This window comes from Camelina sativa, chromosome 7 (genome assembly GCF_000633955.1).
Source record: "Camelina sativa cultivar DH55 chromosome 7, Cs, whole genome shotgun sequence".
Classification (NCBI taxonomy): domain Eukaryota; kingdom Viridiplantae; phylum Streptophyta; class Magnoliopsida; order Brassicales; family Brassicaceae; genus Camelina; species Camelina sativa.
In genome coordinates, this window is record NC_025691.1 from 13621535 (window position 1) to 13636104 (window position 14570).

Here is a 14570-nt window from a genome sequence, read left to right on the forward strand (position 1 = left end):
CAATTTTTTTTTTCTCCGAAACAACATCTATTTTCTAAGACTCTTCCAAAGCCACAATATAGGAATTATCCATCTTCTTTTTTTTTCCTCTCATTTTCCGTCTTGACTCATCCAGCTCTACAACTACCCAAGTTGTCTCCTTACTGCTAGTCGTCGGTAGCAGTAAACCAGGCGGGGAGAAACAGAAAGAAAGATGATTCATTCCTCCACCTTACAAGCCGCCGCTGCCATTCCCTGGACGGTTTCGCAAAGAGCTTTGCATGCCTCTAATGGACACCTTCGCCCTGATACCACCTTACCAGAAATTCTTGAAGGATGCAATGATGGAAAGGATCAAACAAGTTCAAGGAATGTTCATACTCAGTCATGAGTGTAGTGCTGTCATCCAAAGAACAATCGCTCCCAAGAAGCTGAGCGACCCGAGATCATTTACCTTAACTTGCTGTATTGGACCATTGACATTCGGAAGATGCCTTTGTGATTTGGGAGCATCAGTCAGCCTAATGTCACTAATTGTAGCCAAACGACTTGGATTCGAGAAGTTCAAGCCCACCGACATACAATTAGTCCTAACAGACAGAACTACAAGGATGCCATATCGAGTGTTAGAAGACTTGCCGGTCAAAGTAGGATTTGTGGAAGTACCAACCGACTTCGTTGTTTTGGAGATGGATGTAGAACCGAAGGACCCTCTGATTTTGGGACGACTATTTTTAGCCACCGCAGGAGCAATGATAGATGTGAGGAACGAGAAGATTGATTTGAACCTTGGTGAGGATTTCACTATGCAGTTCGACATCCGGGGAACAATGAAAAAACCCACAATCGTGGGGAAAACCTTCTAGGTAGAAGAATTAGATAAACTGGGTGAGGAAGTATTTGAGGAGGTAAGAATCGGAGATTGCTTACAGGCGGCTATGACAATGGATAGTGAGGAGGGATTTATAAACCAGGAAACATGATTCCAACGAGCCATAATTAAGTGAGGATCCGAGGGAAGCTGAGGAGGAGAGAATGATTCTTGAGAAAAGGGACTTGAGAAACTCAGCAAAGGGCCCGCTCACCAAGTCAGTTGCCACCTCATGCGTAATGTCATGTAGCTTCTCGACACCAGCCTCTACAAAAACCATCCCGACCACTAACATGATCACCTCGCTAAGCAGGATGATCGGGCAGGACTTCGAGCTGCCAGTTTAAACCCCTGATGACATGTCCGAGTCAAAGGCACCAAAAGTAGAAATTAAACCTCTTCCGTCCGGGCTAAGGTATGCTTTCTTAGGACCTAATTCAACCTACCTAGTTATCCTCAATTCCAGCTTGCCATAAAAAGATCTGAAATTGCTCTACACTCAATTAAAAAATTATAGAAGGGCAATAATTTACACTCTAGATGACATCAAGGGAATATCACCTGATCTCTGCACCCATAGGATAAATCTATAAGATGTGTCATACTCTAGTGTGGAACCTCAGTGTAGGCTAAATCCAAATTTGAAAGAAGTGGTAAAAAAAGAAATTCTAAAACTGCTCGACGTTGGAGTTATATATCCTTTCTCTGATAGTACTTGGGTTTCTCCAGTGCACTGTGTTCCAAAGAAAGGAGGAATCACCGTTGTATTGACTATAGGAAGCTTAATGCAGCCTCCAGGAAAGATCATTTTCCTCTGCCTTTCATCAACCAGATGTTGGAAAGGCTTGCTAACCATCCTTAATACTGTTTCCTTGACGGGTATAGTGGGTTTTCCAAATCCCTATACACCCTGCTGACCAGGAAAAAACAACTTTTACCTGCCCTTATTGTACCTTTGCCTATAAGAGAATGTCTTTCGGTTTGTGCACCGCTCCTGCGACCTTTCAAAGATGCATGACGTCCATTTTCTCAGAATTAATAGAAGAGATGGTGGAGGTCTTCATTGGACGACTTTTCAGTGTATGGCGCCTCTTTCTCGTCCTGCCTTTCGAAACTTTGCCAAGTGCTAAAAAGGTGTGAAGAGACTAACCTAGTGTTAAATTGGGATAATTGCCACTTCATGGTTCAAGAGGGGATAATCCTCGGCCACAAGATTTCAGAGAAAGGGATAGAGGTTAATATGACTAAGATTGAGGTCATGGTTCAACTACAACCCCCGAGATCGGTGAAAGACGTTAGAAGCTTTCTGGGTCACGCGGGATTCTACAGGCGATTTATTAAAAATTTCACTAGGATTGCGCAACCGCTAACGCGACTCCTTTGTAAAGAAGCAGAATTTATTGTCGACAATGAATGTTTAGATGCATTTAATTAGATCAAGGATGTCTTGGTGAGCGCACCTAACTGGAACCATCCTTTCGAAATTATGTGTGATGCATCTGATTACGCTGTTGGAGCAGTACTGGGCCAAAGAATAGATAAAAGGTTCCATGTAATCTATTATGCCAGCAGAACCATGGACGAAGCACAGACGAGGTATGCGACGACGAAAAAGGAGCTGCTCGCTATAGTTTTCGCATTTAAAAAATTCCAGAGTTACTTAATCGGGTCAAAGATAATTGTTTACACAGATCACGCCGCCTGAAGGTACATTTATTCAAAGAAGGTCACCAAACATAGGCTTCTCAGATGGATCCTTCTTCTGCAAGAATTAGACATAGAAATTTGATACAAGACTCAGCGGTGAGACTTGTACCGGGATAGAGATGATGGCTTCACAAGCTGGCGGTCGCTTCTCTCTTGTGAAGGAAAGATGGTCGATGATGTAGATCTGACACGATGGCGGTCGCTTCTCTCGTGTGGGATCGGTAAAGGGAAGTGTTGGCGGAACGAAGTACACCACAGAGATGTGATTGGTCTCTGATACAGTATATGAACGTAGCCTTGTGGAATCTAACACACAAGAAAAAGAACAAGTTTATTCTCTTAAGAACACTTAAAGAGAAAAAGTAAGAAAATTCAGCGTTCATGAATATCAAAGATGAAAAATCGTACAACTGCTGCAGGGGGACTTTATAATAGTCCTTCAGCTAGCCCTAAGGCTGAAAATAAATGCAAAATAATGCAACAAAGGAAAGAAAATAAAATCAAACACAAAACCATTGTTTTTGGAAAGTAAATAAACTAATTAAAGAAAATACTAAAGTAGAATTGGTCTCTCTTGATAAGCACGCCTTCTAGCCGTTGTTGGGGTTGGCCTGCAAGGATTGAAAATATTGAATAGGACTTACCTGGATGCGATCTAAGCCCAATAGATGTTCTCTGAACCACTTCTTGTACTACTCGATGAATTATTTCAGGAGTCTTGTCTTGTACTTGTTTGTTGGCTTGTTTCTTGAAGTAGGAGTCTTCCTGGAGTTCCTTTAGATTATCTAGATGAGTCTCTTGACGCTCGTCCATGTCCTCTATGTCTTGGTCTTGATCTTCACTATCTTGATTGCTTTCGGAGGTGTAACTTGTATCACACGTCTCTTGCAGCTCTAATGTCTTCTCTTGGCTTCTTGAAGTTCCTTTACCTGCCAAAAGAGGTTTCATACCTGGGGAACTAGTTTGATCAAGGCTCATTTGGGTGAAGGCTTCAGCAAGCTCTTTCTCAGCAATGTGATCTAATTCGTTGTGGTGGCATGATGGTGGTACAGACCAGTTGACGTCCTTCAGCTCTAGGGAGCTTACGATGTCTTGAACAGCTAGGTTAAACCTCTTCCTTAGCTGTTTAGCCGTTGATCGTGTCACAAGGCCTTCTCGTATTTCTGGTACAGGATGTGGTACAGGATCTGGTTCAACGGTTTGGGTGGTAGGATCGATGTCCGCATCATTCCCTCCCTCTTCAGAAGGGTTTGTCCTCTAAACTGAATCTCCTGGATCATAAGCAGACAAGTCAGATACATTAAAAGTGTGAGAAAATTTTACCTTCTTTGGTAGCTCCAAACGGTATGCGTTGTCATCGATCTTCTCAAGGACTTTAAATGGACCATCGCCTCTTGGTGATAACTTAGAGGCTCATTGTGTTGGGAATCTCTCAGGCCTCATATGCAACCAGACCCAATCTCATGGATTGAATATCATCTCTTTTCTCCCTTAATCAGCCTTGCGTTTGTTGTCGGCGTTCTTCATTTCCAAATTCGCCTTAGCCTTGTCGTGCTACTTCTTGATGATTTCTCCTCTCCTTAGTCCATCTTGGCAAACCTGTTCTATTTGAGGCAAGGGTGCTAAATCTAATGGAGACAAAGGGTTAATTCCATAGACTATCTCGAAAGGAGATAGTTTTCTAGCTGAGTGGACAGCGCGATTATAAGCAAACTCGATAAAAGGAATGCAATCAACCCATGTTGCCATGTTTTTACCAAGAGTGGCTCTAAGTAAAGTAGAGAGAGTTCGGTTTACCACTGCAGTTTATCCATCCGTTTGGGGATGACAAGTCATAGAGAATAGAAGCTTGGTACCTAACTTTGTCCAAAGTGTCTTCCAAAAGTGACTCAAGAACTTCGTGTCATGATCGGAGACTATTGTCCTTGGAATTCCATGGAGGCGCACCACTTCCTTAAAGAACAAATTTGCGGTGTGAGTCGCATCATTGGTCTTGTCACATGGGATGAAGTGTGCCATCTTGGAGAACCTGTCCACGACAACAAAGATTGAATCCTTGTGTTTAATGTTTGGCAATCCTAAGACAAAGTCCATAGAAATATCTACCCAAGGGGCGGTAGGAATATGTAATGGCAAGTAAAGACCATGAGGATGTAACCTGGATTTTTCTTTGTGACAAACAATGCATCGAGCACAAAATCTCTCAACGTCTTTCTTAAGATGGGGCCAAAAGAAGTGTTCCATTACCACGGCCAAGGTTTTGTCGACACCAAAGTGACCCATCAAACCTCCACCATGTGCTTCAGTGAGTATCAATTCTCGTATGGAACCTTGAGGAATACACAACCGCTTATCTCTAAATAGAAACCCATCTTGCAGGTAGAATGCTTGGTATGCTCCTTTGCCATACTCCTTGTAGCATTCTCCTAATTCTGGATCATCTTTGTACAACTCCTTGATATGTTCAAATCCCATTACTTTAGCCTCCATAGTAGCTATAAGAGCATATCTCCTTGACAAAGCATCAGCAACCACATTCTCTTTGCCTTTCTTATACTTTATTACCTATGGGAACGTCTCAATGAACTCCAACCACTTCGCACGCCTCCTCTTGAGTGAAGTCTGACCCTTGAGGTGCTTCAGGGTTTCATGATCGGTGTGAATGATGAATTCCTTGGATAACATGTAATGTTGCCACGTTTCCAGTGCTCAAACTAAGGCATAAAGCTCCTTATCGTAGGCCGGATAGTTCAATGTAGCCTTACTCAACTTCTCGCTGAAGAAAGCCACGGGTCTTTTTCTCTGATGTAGTACAGCTCCAATTCCCAAGCCTGATGCATCACACTCTACTTCGAACATAACTTCAAAATCTGGGAGGGTTAAGACCGGTGCTTGTGTGAGCCTCTCTTTCAATGTGTCGAAGGACTCTTCTTGAGCTTCTCCCCATGAGAAAGGCACGTTTTTCTTGATCACGACAGTCATTGGTGCAGCCATTGTACTAAAATCCCTGACAAACCTCCTGTAGAAGCTTGTGAGACCATGAAAGCTGCAAACATGTCCAATCGATGTTGGAGTAGGCCATTCTCTTATTGCCTTAATCTTCTCCTCATCCACCTGTAGGTCCTGTTTACTCACTACAAAACATAAGAACACACACTTATCAGTACAAAAGGAGCACTTCTTTAGGTTAGCATAAAGGCCTTCCTTCCGAAGCGTTTTCAAAATTAACCCTAGATGTTTAATGTGATCAGAATGGCACTTACTGTAAATAAGTATGTCATCAAAATAAAAAATAACAAATTTACCAATAAATGACCTTAGAACCTGGTTCATTAGTCGCATGATGGTGCTTGGGGCGTTGGTTAACCCAAATGGCATGACAAGCCACTCATAGAGACCTTGCTTGGTTTTAAACGCGGTTTTCCACTCGTAGCCTTCCCTCATTCGGACCTGGTGATAGCCAGTCCTCAAGTAAATTTTGGAGAAGACGATTGCACCACTTAACTCATCCAACATGTCATCTAGCCTCGGAATAGAATGTCAATATTTGATGGTGATGTTGTTGATTGCTCGACAGTCTACACACATCCTCCATGTACCATCCTTATTTGGAACCAAAAGAACTGGTAATGCATACAGGCTGAGGCTCTCTCTGATGTACCCTTTATCCATGAGTTCACGCACTTGCTTCTCTAACTCCTTAGATTCCTCTAGATTCATTCTGTAAGCTGGTTTGTTAGGTAAAGCAGAACCTAGTACAAGATCGATCTGATGTTCATTGCCACGAATAGGGGGTAATCATGGGGGTATCTCCTCCGGAAAAACGTCTTTGTATTGATCTAGTACAGCTTGTACTTCAGCGGGTAGTTCAAGCTCACTTGTTCCTGTACTTAAACATTCTTTGAACAACATTAGTAGCACGGTGCCTTGGGCACTCATGGTTTTACAAATTTCATTGGATCTCAAATAAAGGTTAGAAGTCCTTACTTCGACCTCTTTGTTCATGTGTTTTTGCAACTCATAAACTTCAGAAGGACTTAGAGGGGCAAGGTTGAACTTACGGTCATTGTGCGTGAAAGTGTAATGGTTTGTTCGACCGTCGTGAGTTGTAGCTCGATCAAACTGCCATGGTCTTCCAAGAAGAAGATGTCCAGCCCTCTTTGGAACTACATCATAAATGACTTGATTTCGGTATTTCCTGACGCGGAATGATACAGTAACTTGTTCAACAATTTTCAGCTCGATGTCATCGTTAAGCCACCTAAGTTTGTATGGCCTCGGGTGCTTTGTTTTCTGAAGTCCTAACCTATCCACCATATACTTGCTAGCAACATTAGTACAAGAACCTCCATCAATAATCAAATTACATACCTTGTTCTTGATTATGCATCGAGTGTGGAATATATTTTCCCTTTGAACTTTCTCCTTGGGGTTGACAAGTACACTCAACATACACCCGATCACAAGGAGTACTCCTACGTCGGGGTACTCCATGTCATTCTCCGGATCAGTCTGGTACTCATCTTGCTCGTCTTGAGACTCATAGTCTCCACTAGGTGTGACAATCATCACCCTTTGCTTCGGACATTCTCTCGCCATGTGTCCCCTGCCTTGACATTTAAAACAAGTAATATCAAGGGTACGGGATTGACTAGTGTTTGGGAACTTATCTGGTTCGAGTTTAGAGGTTTTAGGTGCCTCACTAGAATTGTTCTTGAAACTAGAGTCATTGTCTACGGTTTTGCCTTTGTCCATGCTCCGGCTGTTGCTTGCATTCCAAGGCGTGTTGTTTCTAGTATGGTTCCTTAAAGACATCTTACGCTGGATTTGTTGCTCCACTTGTACAGCCTTGTGAAGTTGTTCATGTAGGCTGTTGTAGTTCGATGTCTCCACCTTTCGGGCTATAAGCTCTTGTAAGCCATCAATGAATTGAGCCATTAGGGACTCACTCGATTCTTCCAGCTCCAAAGAGTTCATGAGCTTCTCAAACTCCTCAAAATACTCATCCACAGTCCATGTTCCCTGAGACAATTTTCTAAAACGTTTTTGTATGTCTCGTTGATAATGATCAGGGACATACCTCAACCTCAAGAGATACTTCATATCTCCCCAACTGTTGATGGTAGCAAACCGCTGCCTCCTTCTATCGGCTACTGTCCTATCCCACCATGACAAGGCATTGTCGGTGAGTTGCGCCGATGCGAGGGCTACCTTTCGAGCTTCTCCATAGCCATAACATTGGAATATGTATTCCATACGTCTCTCCCAGTCCATGTAAACCTCTGGATTAGACTTTACTGCAAAAGTAGGAGGTATTAGTTTGACATCTTGGTTTTGTTCTCGTGGTTTTACCTCTCGAGCTTGGTTCCGCATCAAAGGATCTTCTCTAGGTAACTCTCATTTTTCTAAATGTAAATTTTCATCACTTCTCTTCCTATAAATACTCATTATCTTATTCTCTTAGTCTCTCACTCTTAAAGAAAAGAAAGTTCAAAACTTGTTGTAGCTCTGTGTGGTTTGATTAGTATTTGGGAAATTTCTAAATCTCTTGTGTTGTTGTGTAGAGGGGTTCAAGTATACCAGATGTTGCAGTTTTGAGGAGTTGGAGAGATCATCTTCCTCCTTGTGCTTCTTCTGTTGTCAAGCTTTCTCAGCTTACTGCTGTCAACAACAGAAACGAATCCTCTGTTTTCTCGTCTGGTGGATACAACTGGTATGTGATCTTGTTCTAAACTAAAAAATTCCATATCTTTCATCACTTTAAGTAAGAAAGTTTGGCTTTTTATAACCGATCTATCTCAAAACTATGAAAATCAGGAGATTGGTTGTATACCCTAAAGGAAATGAAGAAGACAATGGAAAAGGATTTGTCTCAATGTATGTGGAACTTGACAAGAGCTGCCTCTCACCCACATCAGCACCACCCACGGAGGTCTCTGCTTATCTCTCTTTCTTTGTCTTTAACAAGAAAGAGAATAAGTATTTTTCAGTTCAAGGTTCGTATGCGCATACCCTTGTATCTCTCTCTGTCGTTTGAACATATATTTTATGAATGCATCAGTGATATGTATATAACTTCTTAACGTATTAACATGCAGATGTGGAAGTAAAGAAATTCAGTCCTTCAAGAACGGTCTGGGGAGTTTCTCAAGTTCTTCCACTTGAGGTTTTCAGCGACCTTGCCAATGGATACATCTTGGAGGGAGAAGAACATGAGTTTGGTGCTCATGTGAAGATTGCTCCATCACCGGTCGCTGCTGCTGAAAACCTCCCTTTTCACAAGTTCTCTTGGAGTGTTAGGGATTTCTCTCTTCTGAAACAGAGTGATTACGTCTCAAAAACCTTCCAAATGGGAGAAAAAAGTGGTGAGTCTATGAATGTTTCTTTTTTCTTTTCTGATATAATTGGTGTATTAGTGGTAACTCTTTCTAACAACCGGACAAATAATGTTGTTTTGCAGGACTCTAACCGTTTATCCAAAGGGAGACTCTAGCGCAGAGGGCAAATTATCCAGCTATGTGCATTTAGCTGAAGGGGAAAACTTATTGACGGGTGAGCTGGTTATGGTGCGAGCACAGCTGCAGGTTCTAGACCCGCGTGGATCGAAAAACCTATCAGAATGCCGTAAGTAAAAAAATATTGCTTATTGTCCGTGCTTATGCATGGGATAGAATAGATGTGGATGACATTCTCATTAGGCGTTCTTAACTGATGATGTCAGATGTCCTACTATACATTGACTATAAACTATTGGTTTTAAGTTTATAACTAATGTGATGTACACACTTTGCTTGTTTCGTAGTTAAAAGTTTGGTCATGACCTCGAGCACAGGGAGGGGTCATCGTCAGTCCATGCCTTTAGCTAAAATTCAGGAGGGTTACTTGGACCATGAAGATACTTTGAATGTAGAGATGAAATGCGAAGTTGTTACCACCATCAAAAACCACCCCTTTTTTAGGGTTCTGTTTAGCTACCTATCACGGTCTGTATGACTTACCCTACTCTGTTTTATGCGTAGAGATTGAATGAAGTTAACGCTCTATCTAAGTTTAGGATAATCTAATTATCTACCATGCATGTATGACTACTCTGTTTTAATTATGCGTTTATTTATGACCTTATTGTAGTATTTAAATATTTGTTTCTTTCTAATATATCTGTTTTGATATGGTTTTGGTTTGGTTTATCTCCTACTTACCTGTTTATTAAGATGGGTGAACTTAATATTAAGTATTAACACACAGAGGACCGAACAATTAGAAATTTGGAACTGATAATTGAGTATTTATACTCTCTTCCTTCTTTTTATTTAAACCACATTTATCCTTTTTTATAGTTTTAATTACAAAATGCCATTCAAAACATTTCAACTTTAGTATTGCTAACAACACTGTTCATTCCAATATCCATATCTATGCCAATTATTGGCCGACAATATGCAAGCAAAGTTTTCCGAAGGGCTTCAAAGCAGACATAAAACCTATCTAACTTGACTATACCAGCATCATCAATCATTGTCCCAACGTCCACTGTTGAACCCGGATTTGATCTACAAAACAGTAATCAAATACATATTACCGAGTTACTCCAAAATTATAAGAAAAGCAAAGCAAAAAAGGCTTGACTTACTCTAAAAGATGTTCCATGTGATCATATATTCGAGCAAATTACTCATCAAATTGCTCTTGAATCATCTTAAATGCTTTTGCTCTAGCTGTCCAACACTAATCATAAGTAGCAACTATTGTGTAACGCTCCTCAATCGCATCTTGCATTGTCTTAGCCTTGAATGTCGGATCCTTCCTAATGTCATTCAAGAACAACTGAGCAAGGACTCCACTCTTGATCACTTTACTAAACCCCTCCTTTGTAAATGCATAAACATCATTGCATGTCTTCACCATGTACTTTCCAATTTTGTTTTCATAGGAGCAGTAGATCTTGAATTTGCAATTCCCTCCAATGGAACACCTTACTTCACTTCTCTTTGATCCCCATCTTGTAAACTTTATATTCTCTACATTTTAAGAGCATAGTCAATCAAAACTTCTTTAAACTCAGCTATACTATCAAAGACTTGCTCTAATCTGATTTCTCCACTACCTTTTTTGCACGCCATAGCCACTTTCAGCTTCTCAAATGCCCTTTGCGACTCACTACACCAAACAAACTGATCCTTCTTCAAGAGTTCAGTGAGAGGGTGAGCCAGAGAGCCGTAACCCTTCACAAAACGACGATAAAATCCTGTAAGCCCGAGAAAACCTTGCAACTCCTTAACAGTTATGGGGGTAGGCTAGTCCGACATTGCCTTGGTCTTAGCAGGATCTGTAGAAACGCCATCAACATTGATAATATGCCCCAAGTAATCAATCTGGCTCTGCGCAAACATGCACTTCTTCTTGTTAGCACACAGTTGGTGCTCTGCAAAAAGTTTCATCACCACCATAAGATGTTCCAAATGATCGTGCATAGTAGCACTATAAACCAAAATATCATCAAAAAAGACCAAGAAGAACTTCCTGAGAAAAGGGCGAAAGATAGAGTTCATCAGGGATTGGAATGTAGCAGGGGCATTAGTGAGGCCAAATGGCATCACCAAAAACTCGTAATGGCCATCATGGGTCCGGAAAGCGGTCTTCTCAACATCATCTTGCTTCATCCGAATTTGATGGTACCATGCTCGCAAATCCAATTTTGAGAACACCTGAGCTCCATTCAACTCATCCAAAAGCTGGTCAATAACTGGGATAGGAAATTTATCAATCACAGTAGCCCTATTCAACGCTCTATAATCAACACAGACACGCCAAGTGAGATCTTTCTTCTTGACCAATAACACGGGGCTAGACTAAGGGTTGTGACTCGGTTGAATGATGTTGGTTGACAACATCTCCTTCACCATGGACTCCATCACTTCCTTCTGAGCGTGGGGATACCTATACGGACGCACACTAACTGCTCCAACACCAGGTAAAAATGCAATAGCATGTTCATGGACACATATAGGTGGTAGTCCTGAAGGTGGAAGAAAGACATGTTCAAACTGCTACAACACTGTCTCCACCTCGCGAGGCCATTCTAGCAAGGGAGGACTATCCCCAGTTTGCTCCATCAAAGAAAACCCACAATCATCATCTTGCTCACTAAATGGAGTAGGTTTCACCGCTACACACGTTAATTGAGAATCAGACTCCCCAATCAACTTCACTCCACGACCTTGATAGAGAAATGTCATCTCGTGCGTCTCCCAATTTACTCTACAATCTCCCAAAGTTCTTAACCACTGAACTCCCAGGATGACATCCACCTGTCCCAACTCCAGAATGATAAAATCTGTGATAAAAGTAACCCCATGTACAGTGAAACTGACGCCCTTGCACACGCTAGAACCTTTGACGGTGACACTCGTGCCCAAGAGAATATCCAAATGAGCATTAGGTGTAGCATGAAGCTTCAATTTCTTTGCCAGTGTCGGTGTCAGGAAGTTGTGTGTAGCACCACTGTCTAGCATTATCAAACCAGCATCTTTGCTAACCAACTCCCGCATCTTAATAGTTCGAGGAGAAGAAATCCCCATGAACGAACTAAAAGACAGCTCCATACATTGACCCACAGGACTCTCAATCATCTCAACATCAGAATCCTCTTCTGTTCGATGCTCTTTCAACACTTCCACCACAAAATCATTCAACACTGTTAAAATCTGCAACTCTCTGTTGGGACACTCATGGCCTTTATACCACTTCCCTTGACACTTGAAACAAATACTTCTCCTTCGCATATCATCCAATTCAGCACTTGTTCTATGCCTCTAAGGACGAGGTAAAACAGGTGGGACTCCCTTGTCGACTGATTGTTTCTCCACCACCCTATTAGCATCACTGAATGTAGATTTTGACTTCCAACCAAGTAGCGGCGTAGGAACTGAAACTTTAGCAGCTGGAACCAACTGTTTCTGAGTTTCCATCGCCTTTGGTAATTCTCGCTGCATAACATACCGTAACGTGCTCGACTCCATAGACAACGCCACTGCGATCAATTCAGGTAAATCCTGAGGTGTCATCATGTATACCAGCTCCTGCATCTCCGGTTTTAACCCATTCAAAAAGATACCTTCTAACTTCACATCATCTAAACCTGAAACCTGCGCAGAAAGATCCTCAAACTTCCTCACGTATTCAGCCACTATACCTTCCTGCTTGATACAAAACAATCTCTGACTGGGTCCTTTCACTCGCAAATTGCCAAAGCGAAGAAGGAGGCGCTTCTTAAAGTGCATCCAATCGTCAAAGGGAACACGGTTGATCTCCCAATTAAACCAACCTAATGCATCACCAGTCAAATGTATTGAAACCAAATCCAACTTCTCCAGATCTGAGAATCCGCCTATGCGAAAATAACGTTCCACCAAAGACAACCAACCGTGATTATTCGCACCATCAAACACAGGCATATCCACATTCGTAAGCAATTTCTCGCGATAATCTGGACCAAAATTACTACGGCGAGGTTTCGAAGCACGAGGTGAAACCTGAGAAAGATCCTCGGGAAAAAATGATTGCGTAGTGCGACTCGGCCCTAGGGAATCACGATCGGCTCCCATCGGAGGCAGACGAAGCAATATCTGTTCCAACGAGTGCTGAATCAGGCGAGTCCGCTGGCGCTCTTCATGAAATTGCGAGTTCAGCGTGTTAATCCAATCAAAGAGCTCCGGAATCGGATCGGAATCATCTCCCGACGACACTTCTGACAGAATCAGAGAAAGCTTCGGGTCCAACGACTTCAAATTCTCCATCGAATTGATCGGTTGTCGCAACACACCAAATGATAAGAAGCAAACTCTCATACTTTTATTGAATAGAAGAAGGTTATACAAGAGCGGACCACTAGCACATCACTAGCTCACGCTTAATCTCACGCAGGAGAACTCAAATACAACTTTAAACATGAAAAATTCTCTAAACAATGAGAGGAAACATATATACTAATTTGAAATTCAAATCCAGATATTTTTAGAGTCTAAAAATATCTTCTTATTCTTTTGTTTGCCTAATGGCACAATCTTCAAATCCTCTCATGCGCTTCTTCAGAGGTCCCTTCACACGCGCGAGCCTTGGAACGCCTTACGTACACCTTCCGTAGCTTATCAGACGGTCGCAAATGATATACAAAGAGAGATGCCAATGGACAGTGACGGCGATATCCATCGTGGTCATGCTAAGGCTCTTGGTTATAAAGAGGTCGTGCAACTGATTCATCCTCATAACCCCATGTTTAAAAACCAAGTTGATGATAAGTACCAATACTCATGTGAGATCAAAGACAACAAGGTGCATGGTTGGATCTCAACTAAATCCCACGTTGGCTTTTGGATTATCTCACCTAGAGGCGAATACCGCTCTGGTGGACCGGTCAAACAGGAGCTCGCATCCCACACCGGTCCAACGGCCATCGCGAGCTTTATAAGCGGGCATTATCTTGGTACGGACATGGATATGCATTATGGTGAAGCGTGGAAAAAATTCTTAGGACCTGTTTTTATCTACTTTAACTCCAGAGATGATTTGCTATGGGAAGATGCTAAACGACAGTCTAAATAAGAAGTTAAAGCCTGACCATATGATTTTGTAGCATCCTCTGACTTCCCTTCTCGTCGAGAAATAGGAACCGTTACTGGTTGTCTTCTAGTCAACGACGGACTCTTAACGCCGGGAAGATTTGCATATGTCGGTTTAGCAGCACCGGGAGAAGCTGGTTCGTGGCAGACGAATACTAAAGGTTATCAGTTTTGGAAAAAGACGAACGAAACTGGTTATTTCAAGATAGCTAACTTTAGGCCTGGAATATAATCTCTATGGATGGGTTCCTGGTTTTATCGGAGAGTTTAGATACCAAAACCGTGTTAACGTAGCTAAACCATGACCTCGTCTACACAATTGGAGCTAGTAACTATAGCCAAGACTGGTTCTACGCACATGTCACAAGAAACAATGGTGATTCCACGTACAAACC

The 14570-nt window shown here is 42.0% G+C and overlaps 3 protein-coding genes and 1 pseudogene across 3 annotated transcripts; 3 read left to right on the top strand and 1 right to left on the bottom strand.

The window, feature by feature from the left end:
* Window positions 270-845, top strand: LOC104704605. Its single transcript, XM_010420662.1, has one exon. It carries the CDS (start codon window positions 270-272, stop codon window positions 843-845), a length of 576 nt encoding a protein of 191 aa, XP_010418964.1.
* On the bottom strand, window positions 2568-7660 carry LOC104704607. Its single transcript, XM_019227061.1, has 9 exons — window positions 6404-7660; window positions 6157-6325; window positions 5863-6078; window positions 5273-5691; window positions 4414-5122; window positions 4157-4356; window positions 3202-3814; window positions 2667-2863; window positions 2568-2612 (listed from the first exon to the last, which is right to left on the bottom strand). The coding sequence occupies exons 1-9, from the start codon at window positions 7658-7660 to the stop codon at window positions 2568-2570; spliced, it is 3825 nt and encodes a 1274-aa protein (XP_019082606.1).
* Window positions 7677-9176, top strand: LOC104704608 (ubiquitin carboxyl-terminal hydrolase 13-like). Its single transcript, XM_010420664.1, has 5 exons — window positions 7677-7742; window positions 8122-8270; window positions 8375-8553; window positions 8656-8922; window positions 9018-9176. The coding sequence occupies exons 1-5, from the start codon at window positions 7677-7679 to the stop codon at window positions 9023-9025; spliced, it is 669 nt and encodes a 222-aa protein (XP_010418966.1). The 3' UTR covers window positions 9026-9176.
* On the top strand, window positions 13611-14480 carry LOC104704609 (annotated as a pseudogene).